Raw genomic sequence first — 14,862 nt, 5'->3', positions numbered from 1 at the left:
CCACTTGTTTACCCGAAAGAGAGGCGTACCTAGTCATTTGGTCTGCGATCCGGCGGGCTGACATTCTCTGGGAAACGTTACTCGCGAACAATCGTATATTTACGTACGTACGTACGTATGCGAGTTTAATTATCCGCGGTTGACAGGTACGTACGACGCGTACGGCACAACGTGCCCCCGCGCGATTGTCTCGAGAGCCAATTTGTGAGGCTCGGGAACGAGCGCGGTTGGTCCCGCTGTCACAATTAAAGTCGTAAAATCGCCGACTAATAGCCTTGTTACGTTAATTCAGTGTAATGTCGCACGGTAACGATAAACGCGTACGGTATATAGGTATGCAAGAACGTTCGCGTAAGGAAGAGGAGAAGGAAGGAGGGGGCGAACGAGGGGACTGACATAAATTTAATTTAACGACCTCGAGGTCAGAGCGTCGCGTCGCATCGAGCCGAGCCGAGCCGAGCCGAGCCGAACCGAGAGGGAGGAATAGGGGCCCTGCGCGCGGAGTTGATTGGGGCCCCGAGATCCGGAGTTGGCGGACGTGGTGGCACCCGATGATTTACCTCTCTCGAAATAAGACTCGCGGAGATCGTCGCGTATTCGCGATCGAAGAACGGAACACCCTCGGTGAGCTCCGCGAGGCTTTATGTTTTCGAGTATTGGCCACGAGCATATACATATATCGATTTACGATGTTAGTGCGCGAGTACCCCGCACGGATTGTGTCCCTCTGGCTTGTTTTACGTGGTAATTAACGTGCGTTATTTACGAACACCTCGGTATTGGTAAATATGGAGATTTAAATATTATGCCTAGATTGTACGACAGGTTTATTACGTCTCTAACTAGTTTCTCTTTTCCATTACCATTAAATTTTACCGGAGACGTTCTTGTAATTAGAATCATTGCTATATATATGTGTGTGTGTGTATGTGTGTGAGAAATAAGAGTAATACTGTATTTCACAATAACTTGTCGTACTTTATTTTCTGCGTGCTAACCACGCGAAAAAATATTTATCGCAGACATATCGGTTTCTGGACATTTCAAAGAGTTTGCAGTATTAATTTCATTTTCTCCCGATGTACCTAATAGTTTGCCCGATTATACGCGGTACAGTAACCTATTATATAAAATAATTTTATGTAAAACCGGTGGAACACTGCGTATACTAGCTGGCTCGTTTGGCGTGGTAATTACACAGCCAGCGCAGCGCGGTTTATTTTCCCTTTCGAGATCGTCTAATCAAGAGAGGGGGAGTGAGAGAGAGAGAGAGAGAGAGAGAGAGAGACTCTTGCTACGTTCATCCGGACACTAGGGAACGGGTAAAAGCTATCGTATTAAAGTCGTTTCTGTCGCAGTACGGCGTCTCATTTTGCGTCCGAGAAAAAGGATTAAATCGCGGTTTCCGCCGCCAGTCGCCGGTCGTGATTACCTCGCGTGCAACGGGCGGCGTGTGACGGGAAATAATGCCGTGGAAAGCGGCGGCGGAGCGTGTATGCAGCCCGTGCACTCTCTCGGTGACGAGGATTATTTAGGTAGTGATGCAAACACCTTGCGTACATGCCTCGCACGTACGTATATACAATCGTACGACGTAACCGCAACAGCACACTCGAAGGCAACGGCACCGAGCGAGCGTGACTAATAAAAAAAAAAGGGATTGAGTTCTCGCGCGCGATACGTCTATCTGTAGTGGTTTCGTTTTGCAAAGAATGCGGATGATTTTCGAACGGAAAAGAAACTTAATTTCCTAGCGCTCTCATATGTATCGCGTGTACATTTGCGCTGTATCGTTATTCCGTAATTTTTTTTGTCTTATAATCCGTAATTTTTTTCATTCTCAAAAGATTTATTTTCTCAGCGAACGCCACTATTATCGAAAAATCTTCACCGATCCAGCGATAGCCGCAATCGATTTATAAATTATAACTCTTCGTTCTTTATGTGTATGTGTGTGTTTGTCGCAACGGTATCTTTGATCGGCAATATTATCCGAGATAGGTCGCGTCACGACATAGGCTTCCCCGTTTCTCTCATCGGTATCGCGGCGGGCGAGTGGGCGTGATTAGCCGGTAAAGTGATCATCGCTGATGAGCTCTTCGCCGGAAAGGGAATGAATAATAGGCCAGTCGGAGAAAACACGTTCTGATTGAGTTAACCGTGTGCGTACGTCATTACATCGGCGCGGCAACTCGTCGGATTCTCCCGATGATGCAAGGCCGACCGCCGTCGCGAGTGCGTGTAATCCCGGCGCCGTATTTGGGTCGTTCTTAATTAACTCGCCGGGTACCCTCTCATACGGGATGCGACGAATTCGCGCGCGTCTTCATTCCGCTAAACTCGATCCGCATTTGTAGCTACTCGGGTGTAGCACCGAATATTAACGAGTCTCTGTCGTAAAATATTATATTTAGTTTGCCGTATCTTCTAATTGAATCTGTGTGTGTGTAATTCGACTTAAATTAATCTAGTTTAATCTTTAATTTGAAAATAACGATTTAGATAGCTACGTGATGTGACGCCTTTTTTCGTTCTCATTAGCTATTACCGGTCGCCACGCGATCGACAATTATTGCGACACGTCGGAAAAACGCCACGACGATTAACATTTGGCGCGGTGCGCTTTACGGATACTTCTTGTATATCAAGCGGTATCATCCTATTTACAACACGCTGGTAATGGCATCGTGTTTGCGGCCGTAAATTGCTGCGGAACGTCTCCCGAGCTGACAAGTAACACGGCGAAGCTCGCGCACGGCCATTACGGGCATCGGCCTGCGGCTTTCCAACTCGAACGCGTTTTAACTCCGCTGTAGCGTCGCGCATCGATCATGAGATTCATGAGCATCGTCGGTCTGAGGCCACCGACTCTCTTAGTCTTCCTTTCTTTCTCTCGCTTCGCACGGTCGCTTCTCGCTCGCTCGCTCGCTCGCATCACGCGCGTCGATATTCTCCAATTATGGCGATCCGCTCGACAAAATCAGGCGCAGGCAAAGGAAATCATCATCTTTATTTTATGCAGGATACGCTAAGTGTGAATCATAAATGCCACATTCCATACATCGGCCGGTCAGATTCGACGGTGAAATAGTTGGTCGATGAAAGAATTCTTGGCGGAGTTCTCGATGATAATTTCGACGAATCTTCCAAGACAAGGTCTTGGGCCGATTCCCCTAAGTCTCGAGAGAAAATATTAAAACTTTAAGAGACTTTCGTCATGCGTTCGAAATGATTTAAAGTTAGCTCGTTAGCCCTATCACATTGGCTGCGATACGATCAAGCGAATAACAAGCGTCGCACACGTTCTTGTTTCAGGTTGCGACACGACCTTGGAGCCCGGATCAGGGCAAGACGCGGGAGATGACCAAGCTCTGCAACCATAAGAGGAAACTTCTGCTGCCGGCCGCGGCCGCCAGTCCTGTTGCGTCCTGTACGCCGGCGGTCTCGTCGTCGACTTTATCTTCTGGCCCGACAACGGCCTCGATTCATGCGAACGCCGACTCGCCCACGTCACCGGATAAAGCCAGAAAAGGTAAGGACGCGAATGCTACCAGAACGATCGGATTATAGCCCGGATCGAACGAAAGAAATCGCTACCGGCAAAACACGATAATGAAAAAATATAGTAGGAGTGTATTAGAAACGCAAAACGAAAGCTGTTGTTTTATAGCATACGAGTATATGAGTTGAAAGTTTTGGTAAAAGTAGAAATGTGGCAAAATCTAAATATTGATAGTATAATGTAATATTTATGATTTGATAATGAGATACACCATTGTCGACTTACAATGATTATATGTTTTATAAAGTATTTGCGCTAAATTTTAGAATGTTCTTTCGTGTTAGGCAATCGAACGATCCTGCGATTGATCAAAATCAAGATTCTTCCATCCTCAACATTCGTTTTCATAATCCCGACGACTTCGACAGGTCAAAATTCTATCGCGCAAACTCTCTCGCACACATATATATACACACGTCGCGGAACTTTCTCTATCGATCCGGCGTATTAACAAAGTTTTCTGTCAAGTCGGACGTCGAACCGGCGCCATAATCGCCGAGACGTTTATTCACCGTCGCGCGGGAACACGTGCCAACTTTTATTGGAGGAAGACCAAAAGTTTTTCCACCCCGTCAAGTGAGCCGTGATCATTAGGGAAAAAAGTCGACGGTGGAAGAAGGACGACGAAATTGCGGCATTAGCGAAGTCGGTTCACTCACTCCCCTCCTCATCCTCCGACTCTTTTCTTCGTTTTCTCCCCCTTCCGCTTCCGAATCGTCCTTCGCCCGCCACGTTGGCATTAAAGCTCGAGAGAAGCGCGACGGAGGGCGGAAAACGGGGGGTGCAGGCAGGGAGGAATGATGTATCACCGTAGCCGCCAAACTCTCCACCGAATTTCATTACCAAATCCCATAACCGACGTATCCCATCCCGCCGTTGCTTCTTTTCTCACTCCCCCCCCTCTATCCCAACCCACCCCCTTCTTTTTTCCCTTACTTTTCGCGCCGTTAATTAAGCGGCTGTTGCAGGACGCGACGGACGCGTTCCCGGCGTACCTCTACCTCTACCTGTACTCCAAATTGCGTCGGCTAGAAATTATAATCCGCTTGTAGATTGAAAGCCGAGCGCGGCCGTGTCGGCGACCAACGGTTATTAAACTTTCACCCTGCGCACGTCGTAACTGCGCGCGTTTTAATATTATTCGCAGCGGGGCTGGAAACGCTTCGATGTCGAATTACTCGAAAATACAACGCGAAAATGATATATTTGGAGCATAAATATGATATAAAAAATATTAATTAACATATTACAAAATCATAGACTAATAATGTTATAGATTTTTATTTGCAATTGTGATTTACTAATCCCAATCCAAGTATAGTGTGTTGCTCTACGACAACGAACGTTTTCGATAATAAAAATGAATCGATTCGCTCGCAAATAGATTAGCACGATGCATTCCATTGCACATGGGCGCACTCGTGCGTAGCGTCGCGCGTCGGTCGCGCGTCGCAGGGAGGCTAGTAGTTTCGCGCTTGCATCTGGAAATCTGGAGCTGAAGTTTAACTCGAGTTTACGGCCGGTGTGCGAGGTAGGATAATACGTATACGTCGGTGGCGGTGTTTTTATGGGACTTTATAGGGTCGTTTTAACATCGACGCGCGCGCTCGCGCCGCTTCGATTCCAATTCTCCGGTGATATAAAACGACACGCTCTGGATGGTAGGGTTGGCTTTTTTCCCCCGACTTTCTCTTCTCTCTGGCGCGCCGTCAGGGGTTGCTCGCATTCGGGTTCGCGCGCTCTGCGCAAATACACACACATACATACATCCCACGACAGGGGAAAAGAACGGCAAAGGGAATAAGTGGAGAGGCTCGAATGAATCTTTATCGGCGAACGTCGAGCTCCAAGTTTTCATAACGCGTTCACTTCCCGCTGGGAGCCGATTTAATTCCCCCTTTTTCTGATTTTCAGTTTGACTTTGCCGGCTTAAGAGGAAGGGTCTTCGCTTACGTACGATGGATTATATTACCGCGCTGGGAGTAGGAATGATTGAACGTCTGTTTCAGTTTTATCGGTCACGAGAGCAAAGTGGAAGTCGCAATTATTCGAAGCAATTTGCCGACGTACAAGTTTTACAACACGTTAATTGCCTTACTAGCTTCTTCCAAATATAATGTAAAATACCCAACTTTCATACATAATTATTTGTATGGGTACTAAATAAAATTTTTGATAGAGTTGATTAGAGAATCGTTTGCGGTGATTTAAAATGCTTTTTATTATTTTATCAACTCTTGTTCTATACATTTAGTTAATGACAAGTAAAACATTTTAAACAGAATATTTTCACTATGTATATCGCGAGGTAAAATGTAGTCGGTTGTTCAATGCTTAATTAGGATAATTAAGTCCCCCAACCTCATTACCCGATTGGAAATGTCAATAGGCGCGTTTAACGAGAATCATCACGCGTCATGCAATTGTTCAATCGATCGTAATGCCAATCCGTCCAAATCTAGGGCGCGGTTTACGCGATCTTTTATCGTCCTAAATAATTTTCTCCGTAAACAGTTTCCTCCGGAGCTCGATCGATCACTTTTGTCCTCGACGTAGTATGCGGCAGTTACGACGACATCCCGAGAGCACTGAGAAGCGATTTTACGGGCGACGAACTCTAATTCCCCCCTCGTGCGACAGCCACCCTTTATCGGATTTTCGTTGCAGGTGGCAAACTTTAAAAATTCCTTCGGTGGATTTTGCTGCACGCGAGTCTGTTTGTTTTCGTTGCCCACTGAGGATATCGTGTCGTGTAAACAGATTAACATCGCCCGCCTGACGGGCGGTCGGTCTATTGGGCTCGTATTCTTTTCTGAAGACTTTCTGTTTACATAGGATGTTCTTGCGAGAAATAATCTTCTGTTAAGGAAGTAAGTATAGGGGTGAAACGTAGCAGCCCACCTCAAGCAAGCTGGAAAGGCAAATCTCGGTTAATGAGATATACACAATTTAAGACATTGTATAAATCAAATGAGGAAATGAAGAGGGAGAGAGACCTCGTACAAGTTTTATTATAAGCGGATAAAGAATTAATACGAATTAGTCCGATTCCATCAAGAAAGAATAAATCTTAGGATATTTCCTGTTGGCTATATTCGTCGTGGCGATTCGACGCGACCATCTTAGACCAATCGGCCGGTTGTACCTTCTTATCGCGATCAATAAAGTCCCGGGTAGAGAGGAAAGAATCCGTTCTCCCTTCGCTGCCTGTGACGACGATGACGACGACGATGATGACGAGAACGAGAATGTTACCGCGACCGGGTGCGGCTGATGGTGGTGGAGATGGGGGATGGCGATGGTGGTGGATACAAGAGGAAGAAGAGTGAAAGAAGCCAGGCTATAGCTCTGGTGGAGTTGCTGGAGAGGGAGACCCCCCCCCCACGGTGGTGGTAGACACGGAGTTGATAAGGGTTAATTTCGTACGAGAGGAGAGGCGAGCCATGGTCGCGCGCAGACAGGGGGAGAACGGAGGTAGCCTTGCGGTCCAACAACTGCGTCCGATTGTGATTCTTGCGCCTGCCCCGGGAGTGACGTTCGTTGCCTCGGCGGAGGGTCCTTATTCTTCTCTCTGTTTCTCCCTCGGGCAACCCTTGCACCCACTTCCGTCGGTTGGTCGCGCAAGCGCATTTCGACCCCGTTCCGCTCAGTCCGCATCAACGCCTTGGCGTAACGTAACGGCGTGATCCCGACGGGATTTTTATGCTCGCATTGAAGAGAGTCATTTCGCGAGACTGGAGTTGAAGCTCGCAAACGTAGACTCGCGACGCTCGTCTACGTCTACTCTTATAGACGTAGTTACAACGCCGACGATGCCATCAGCGTTCGTTCTCGATGATGCTGCGTCAGTGAGACCGATAGGGAGTGGATCTATCCCGCGATCTTACAAATGTCACCTTTACAGGTGCGTTTGATTTTAGCTCGAGCGGTATTAAGTGAGACTTTCGAGGATTTAGAATCGTCCTTTTGTAAACGTGCACCACATATATTTCCTTGCAATTATTTTAATTGTCATTTAAATGCTTCGACAATTACGGTCCTTAAAATTTATCTGTACTACGTTTAAATTTTTCCTTCTGCTGTGAGTGGTAATAAAATGCCTATAATTTAATATACTTTAAAAATCCAAAGTTTCAATAGAGAAATTTATTACTTTTAATTGGGACAACGAGAGAACAGATAGAGTCCATATAAATTGAGTTGAAATAAATTTGATCGTTTGTTACAAGCAAAGTCAGCAACGAATGCCCCAACGTGCTTAAGTGAGTAAGGTGGCGTTTGGAAACAGCCGCAAACGACGAACTACATCTTCCAATTACTACGTCGCCCTCTTTCACCGGGGTTTAACGACGAGAACGTTTATTGCTCGAGCCATTGACTGCAGGCATTCCAAGTAGACGGGGAGACTTTACGCGTTCGCGCGAAAACCCCGGAAGCCACAAAATGGATCCAAAGATTTTACGCAAATCTACCGTTCTCCCTCTTGAAAATCGGGTTAAACTACCGTCGTCAGGACGGACAAGTTGCCTTACTGCCATCGTAGATTCATTACTACCCACCCCTCCACACCCCTCTCTTTTGCTTTCGCTTCTCATCGTTTTCATGCTTCTCCCTCTTCGTCGAGAATTATCCGGCTCCCTCTTTCTCGCCTCAATCGGCGCGCACGGAGAATAATTATCCTCTGTAGGCTTACAGATAAAAGATCCCCTTAGCCTATCGCCTCTGAATACCTTATCCCTCCTGCTTCTAACACGTCTCGTAAATCACGGTAATTCGGAAGTGTCGATGGCCCTTACGGTAGTTCTTCGTGAATATGCAAGATAATAGGGTTTCAAAAGCATTATAAACCTAGTTTTATTTTAAAAATCTTTTAGAAATTAGACATTTTTTTGCTATTCCGGTTTTTGTATCATTTCATATTTTTGTTTTATTTCATTACGTACAATATTTATCAGTGTAAATTAATGCTAATATTATATGATATATATTTTCATTCTGTATTCAATTTGTTATCATTTTGTTATCGCGCAATTTATTATTCATTGAATGATAATTTAAATATCTATCTTATAAAAGTTTAATGTAGTTTCCAGAACTTTTTTGGGATAAGATATATGATTTATTTATATTTAGATTATTAATACATTAACAATATTATTTTCTGCTATTACAAATTTCTTTTTTATTATATATGATGAGTTTATATAATTTAAATTATCCGATTATATAGTTGTATCTGTTGCAACAAGAATAATGACTCATGGTAATAATTAAAATTTTTTGTTATACGTGAAAAATGTTTAATATTGCTCGTATGCTATAATATTGCTTTAAATATTTAACAAGTTAATTACATTGGCTGATTTAGTATTCTGTAACGCTTCTTGATCTATTACCGACAATATTTTCATTTCGCGAAAGATATTTTCCGGAATAATAATGAGACCGAAGGAAAGGTCGGCGTTTCAAAAAGCACGGGGAGTTAAAGCACGGAAATGTCGGGCTAAATACGATTTAACCTTGCGGCAGGATTTCAAATGGAACACTTGCTTCATTAAGAAGCTTGGAACGTCGTCTGAATAATAATCGAGAAAGCCAGCGGCGCGGGATTAGGGCGAATAAGTCGTATTTTAATTTCTACAGCGCCGAGGACTTATCGTCTTCCACAATTGCGCTCCGGACGGGAAAAGCCTTTGTCGATTCAATTTCAAATAGATGCCGGCGAATCGAAGGTAATTGGATTCCGGTTTATTAAGAGATACTTTATTGGCGTGCGCAGATGGTCTCAGCAAGAAGAAGAAGAGGAAACTAGCAGGCATAGGCGGCATTTATTCCGGCGTCTCGGTTTCGCAACTTCTGGCACAACGGGAGAGAGCTATTGCCGCGGTTGCGGCATCTGGAGTTCAAGGTTCACCGGTGCCTAATGGATCGCAGGTAATTGAGTCGTAGCTTTAATTGAATCGCAAATTACCAATCTCCTTCTTAAGTCGGGAGTTGTGTTTTTTGCCGAGTGTTTCACACAATATTAAACATAGTAATCTTATATTATATAATATATTACAGAAATTACGCAACTAAAAGATTTATATTTTACTCGGTTTTTAACAAAGAATTATTCAATTTTAATATAAGTTACTAGAATCTAGTAAACTAATGTATATTTTTATTTATATATTATTAACATTTATTTAATTTAGATTTATTTGATTTTTAGGTATGGCCGATTACGATCCCGAATCTGCAAGTTCAGCAGAACGGACAACAAATCTGTCATCAGTCTTTAAGTTCGCCTTCCCAGAATCATGACGTGAGCAGTTGTGCAAGAAATCCTCAGCAAAGGCTAAATCAACATAATATGTCGGGCATGCTGATGGGCAATCCGTTGATTATGAATCAGCAGGGTACAAATTTCAATAATATGACTCAACAGCAACAGCAGCTTTTACAACAACAACATCAACAGCTTATTCTACAACAGCAACAGCAGCAGCAACAGCAGCAGCTCATCCAGCAGCATATCTCGCAGCAGCAGCAACAATCGCAGCAGTTGTTGCCACATCAGCAGCAGCTGCAACATATGCAAATTTTACAACAGCAACAACAACAGGAGCAACAACATCAGAACACCGTAGTAAATCAATTAGCGCAACAGCAGGCTCCTCATTATATTAATCAACTAAATCAGCAGTCGTTACATGTAATGCAACAGCAGCAGCAGCAGCATTTGAATCAGCAACAGCAACAACAGCAGCAGCAGCAGCAACAACAACAACAGATGCACTTGCAACAAATCCAAAAACACAATATGCAACAACAACAGCATTTAGCTCAGGAAGTGGATCAACAACAGTCAGCGAATTATAATACTCAACATTCAGTTGAGAATTATGTGCATCACATGCAGTCGTCACAAGTGCCGAATCAAACCGCCCTCCATCCGCAATTGCATCAGCTTCATCAACACCAAATGCAACCACAACAGTCACAACAGAATCAGCACGTTATGCAATCACAGTCGACGGATCACTTCCAGATGCAGATTCAGCAGCAACTGCAACAACAGCAGCAGCAGCAACAGCATCAGCAGCAAATGTCGCAGGTGTGCATCCAGCCGCAATATTCGAACCAACAATTGAATCATCACTCCGTAGATATTATGCAGCAGCAAACTGGTTCTGCCGTCATGACCAATATCAATGCTATTGACATTCAGAATAGGCATAATCGAGCACCATCAGTTGATGAAGATCTAAATGCGAAACAGTTACAACAACAACAGCAACAGCAACAACTTTTGTTACATAATCATTCGATGCAGCGACATCATGTGGTCCAAAATGGCGGTTTGCCAAATAATCATGAAAATGTTCAACGGATGTACACTCAGAATCAAGTACAATATCCAGCAAGAAATTTCGATCCTTCAAAGGGGACGAATACAGATGCTAAGATGGGACATCAACAGCAGTTTCTGTCCAATCACACGGGACGAAGCCCGAACACCAGTCACGCTGTTGAGGTGCAGCAGTCTGGTATGGGACCAAACGGGCAGCCCGGCAATATGCATTTCAACAACAGAACACCGCCGTGGCAACAAAATCGTGCCGCGGTTGCATCCCATCAACCGTCCGTCACAGTTCAGAACATTACCTGCAATTCGTTTGACCGTGTACCACCGCTTCATCATCACATTCCACAGCCTTCCAATTGGACGGACGAGACCGGACGGAAAAAGGCAAAGTCGAACAAAACAACAGTGAAGAAACAGCGACAGTATGGAGTTGCAGAGTTATCGAGAACGAACAATACATTGGAACATTCGACACCGAGTCCAGTAGATGAATTCACTGAGAATCAGCAAAATAATGGTCAGATAGGTTCAACGTTCAATAGCAGCGGTCCTTCGTTCCTAGAGGATCCCAGTGGGTACCTCGCTCAGCAAACGGCGCTGTTAAATAGCACGATATCGAGACAGACCGGTGTCAGTAGTTCTCAAGTGAGCATGTTGAACAATAATTCGAAAGCATCGTCTCAGAACAGTCACGGCATGCATGTGCCTAACACCTATATTCCTCAACCAAAGCCTTCCTCTATCGCCAGTCCTACGAGTACCTCGTCATTTGCTTCCGTAAAAAATCACGCGACCTCGCCAGTTGTTGTACACAGTAGTATGACGCCGACATCAAGCAGTGGCACGGATTCCGAGAGCAGTCCATGTCAAGGCTGCGTCACCAGCGCCGATACACAGTCCTACATTCAGGATCAGTATAAGCAGCAGATGCAGCGACAGTACCTGATGCACACGGATCAGCGCGAAGATCCTGTTACATCGTCGACGTTCGGCGAGCGATATCAAACGAATAATCAACCACAAACTGATTCTAGACCTATACAAGGCGGTACTGTGAGCACCAGTCATGGATCTCCCATCGGCACGAATAGTCCAGCTAATTCGGACACGCCAGCAGCTTCGACGCCTGGAATTTCACAACCGGCGACCCCGCAGAGTCTCATTTCGTCGCAGCCGGCGACACCACATAGTTATTCGCAACCGCCGACACCTCATTCGCACGTCTCGGGCCAAATGCCATCGCAAACACTAACTCCACAAGCGCAACAGCAGCTGTCACAATCCTTAATCGGTGGCAGCATCCAAGAACAAAGATCGGAGACTCCTAGTTCTGGCACGATGAGTTCCAGTGGTATTCCACCTAGTACTTCGCCGTCACAGACATCCTCCTCTGTGTCGGAAAATTTAACATCACAAGTAAAACGGCAAATAACTAGGCAAAATTCTCTAGATGGCTATCAACCTCACCCACATACCGTCAATGCTGTCTCCAGGATACCCATGAACACTTTTGGAGGAACGTCATCCGTGATAACAACTATGGCAAGCGGTCATACAGTTAGCAGTAACACAATTACATCTGTGTTAGCTGGAAGGGCGAACACAGCCACTGTTTCCATAAACACACCATCTGCGATACCGAATCCCGCTATACCCAGTCTTCTGCCGAATAAGCCACAGCATCAAACACAATCTACGGTAATGACGAATGTGCCGGGCACTCCAGTTACGACTCACTCCTCTATTTCACTTAGTCAATCTTCGACGATGAGCGTGTCTAAATCACCGCTCGAAATGGTTCAGAGCGTTGTTAGCAGCATACAAGTACCTCAGACGAGTACAAACTCATCGTTACAGCCACAAATGCAGCAACAGCAGCAGCATCAACCACAACAGCAACAACATCCGCAAGCCAATGTTCAAGTTCACAACGTTCTTACTTCAGGAGGTATATTGAAACATCCTGCTGGATCAACGCTACCACCTGGTCATATATTGGTGTCCAGTGGTGGTCAACTCATAATGGCGAGTACTGGATCGGCTATTAATGGCGTAATGGCGCCTCCTCCACCGAAAATCATCTCCAATGCCAATTCTATGCCACCATTGTCGGTATCGCCGATGGTAACCAGCGTGACCGGAGCCGTCAGTCAAGTAATCCCTGCGGTGGGTGTAGCCCAGCAAGTGATAGGGCAACCTACAGTGCTCGTGAATACTATTCAGACTCCGGTGTTGATTCAACCTGGTGTAATGACGATGGACAGCATAGGACAGAACGTGCAGATACCACATCTGACGGTTGCCACTGGTAACGTCATACAAAACACTCAGTCTATCATTGACGCAAATCAGGACGTGTCCAGAACGGTCGGTGCTAATCAAGGCATGACGGTGAATCGACAACCGGCGCTATTATCGCCGGAATCGGCGATGACCAAGAAAAAGGCATACAAGAAACGAAAAGCGAATCCACAAACCGTGGCGTCAATGCTACACATTGCCTCGTCCCAGCAAAACGCTGGTATGTTGATGCAGTCGCAATCAAACTTCGCTCAGCAAAACTTTCAGACTCAGAGCATAGGCGGACCCATGCTCCAGGCGTTAACTATCGTGCCTGGTAAAGGCGGGGCACCAGCGCAGCTAGTGATGAACGGTCAGACCGGCGCAGCGTCCGCGCAATTTAACACTCAGCAAATAATCACAAATCCTCAACCAGCTCAACAGATAAATCTTCTTCAACCGGTGAATTTATTGAACGGCACAACCGGGATGGTTCAGAATTTCCCTACTATCCAACAATTTATCGTGCCTGGTTTGGGTAGCATGGTAATGTCTGCAGACGGAACGGCCACGTTATTGCAGGATACGGGTAACATCGGGATGCAACTTCAGATACAGAATGTCAATGGCCAGAACGTATTGACGCCGGTACAAAGTCACGGTGGAATATTCAATCCGAGTCAAAGCATATTAGCTGCCGGTCCAGCTGGCATGGTTATAAGAGCGCCGCAAGCAACCGGTGGAAAGATAATTCAACAACACAGTCCAGGAGCGCAGTTTCTTTCACCGAATAGCGGCCAGTTCTTAGTGAACGGTACAACATCCTTCGGGAATCAACTGAGCCCGATAGTGGCCAATGTTAGTCCGAATCAGCAAGTGACATTCAACACCTCGCAAGTGAGACCATCAAACATGCAAGGTCAACAGGAGTTCATACAAATGAATGGACAAACGCTTATGGTACCTTGCGCAACCGCACAGAACATTGCCGTCTCTTCAGCATCAAATCAACAGAATACAACTTTTGTTCAACAGAACACGACGATCGTACAGCAGCAGACGACCATGGTTTCGAACAATCAGATACCAAATTTTCAAAACGCAGCTTCTAACGGCGGACAAACAGTCGATCCTTCTTTAAATCTCGATCATAATCAGTCATACATCTTAAGTTCCGGTATGATTCAGGGTAAAGCGGCGTCATCCTCTCCGAAGAGCGGCGTAAATTCGCCGTCGTCTGATCAGAATGTCGAACAGCAGCAATACGTGCTCGCTAGTAGTAGCACGACCGTCGTGGAGAAAACGGGTCAACAAAATGAACAGCACAGCCCCTTGATGGCAAGGCATTCTGTATCGACGCAAACCGCAGGGAACCAAACGAACGTTGCGCAATCGGCGATGATGCGGCAAGGATCTCCTCCCGACACGACCACCCATAGTCCAGGAAACAGTCAGAGATCCAACAGCCCGGCCGTGGACACTACTACACACGGTGCAGCCTCACCAGCGCCTCCGATCACTGCTAGACATCACTCGTCGTCCACGGTAAAGAATAATTTGAAGCAAAAGTAGTTTATTCAATTATATTTGAAACATATATTTCATCTCTTAGTAAGAAAAAGGAAAATATTCAATTTTTTTTATATTTTTGATATTGCAGCTTAAAATG

At 45.4% G+C, this 14,862-nt stretch overlaps 1 protein-coding gene across 4 annotated transcripts in view; it reads left to right on the top strand.

Moving 5' to 3' along the window:
- Nucleotides 1–14,862, top strand: part of LOC139820684 (uncharacterized) — a 202,402-nt gene that overhangs the window by 175,603 nt on the left and 11,937 nt on the right. For all 4 annotated transcript variants that reach the window (XM_071791122.1, XM_071791120.1, XM_071791124.1 and 1 more), the window contains exons 3-5: nt 3,316–3,532; nt 9,342–9,496; nt 9,777–14,738. In XM_071791122.1, coding sequence (XP_071647223.1) covers nt 3,316–3,532; nt 9,342–9,496; nt 9,777–14,738 — 5,334 coding nt within the window. The remainder of the gene's footprint in view (nt 1–3,315; nt 3,533–9,341; nt 9,497–9,776; nt 14,739–14,862) is intronic.

The sequence above is a fragment of the Temnothorax longispinosus genome, chromosome 10 (genome assembly GCF_030848805.1).
Source record: "Temnothorax longispinosus isolate EJ_2023e chromosome 10, Tlon_JGU_v1, whole genome shotgun sequence".
NCBI lineage: Eukaryota > Metazoa > Arthropoda > Insecta > Hymenoptera > Formicidae > Temnothorax > Temnothorax longispinosus.
This window is presented reverse-complemented; position numbering and strand designations above follow the sequence as displayed.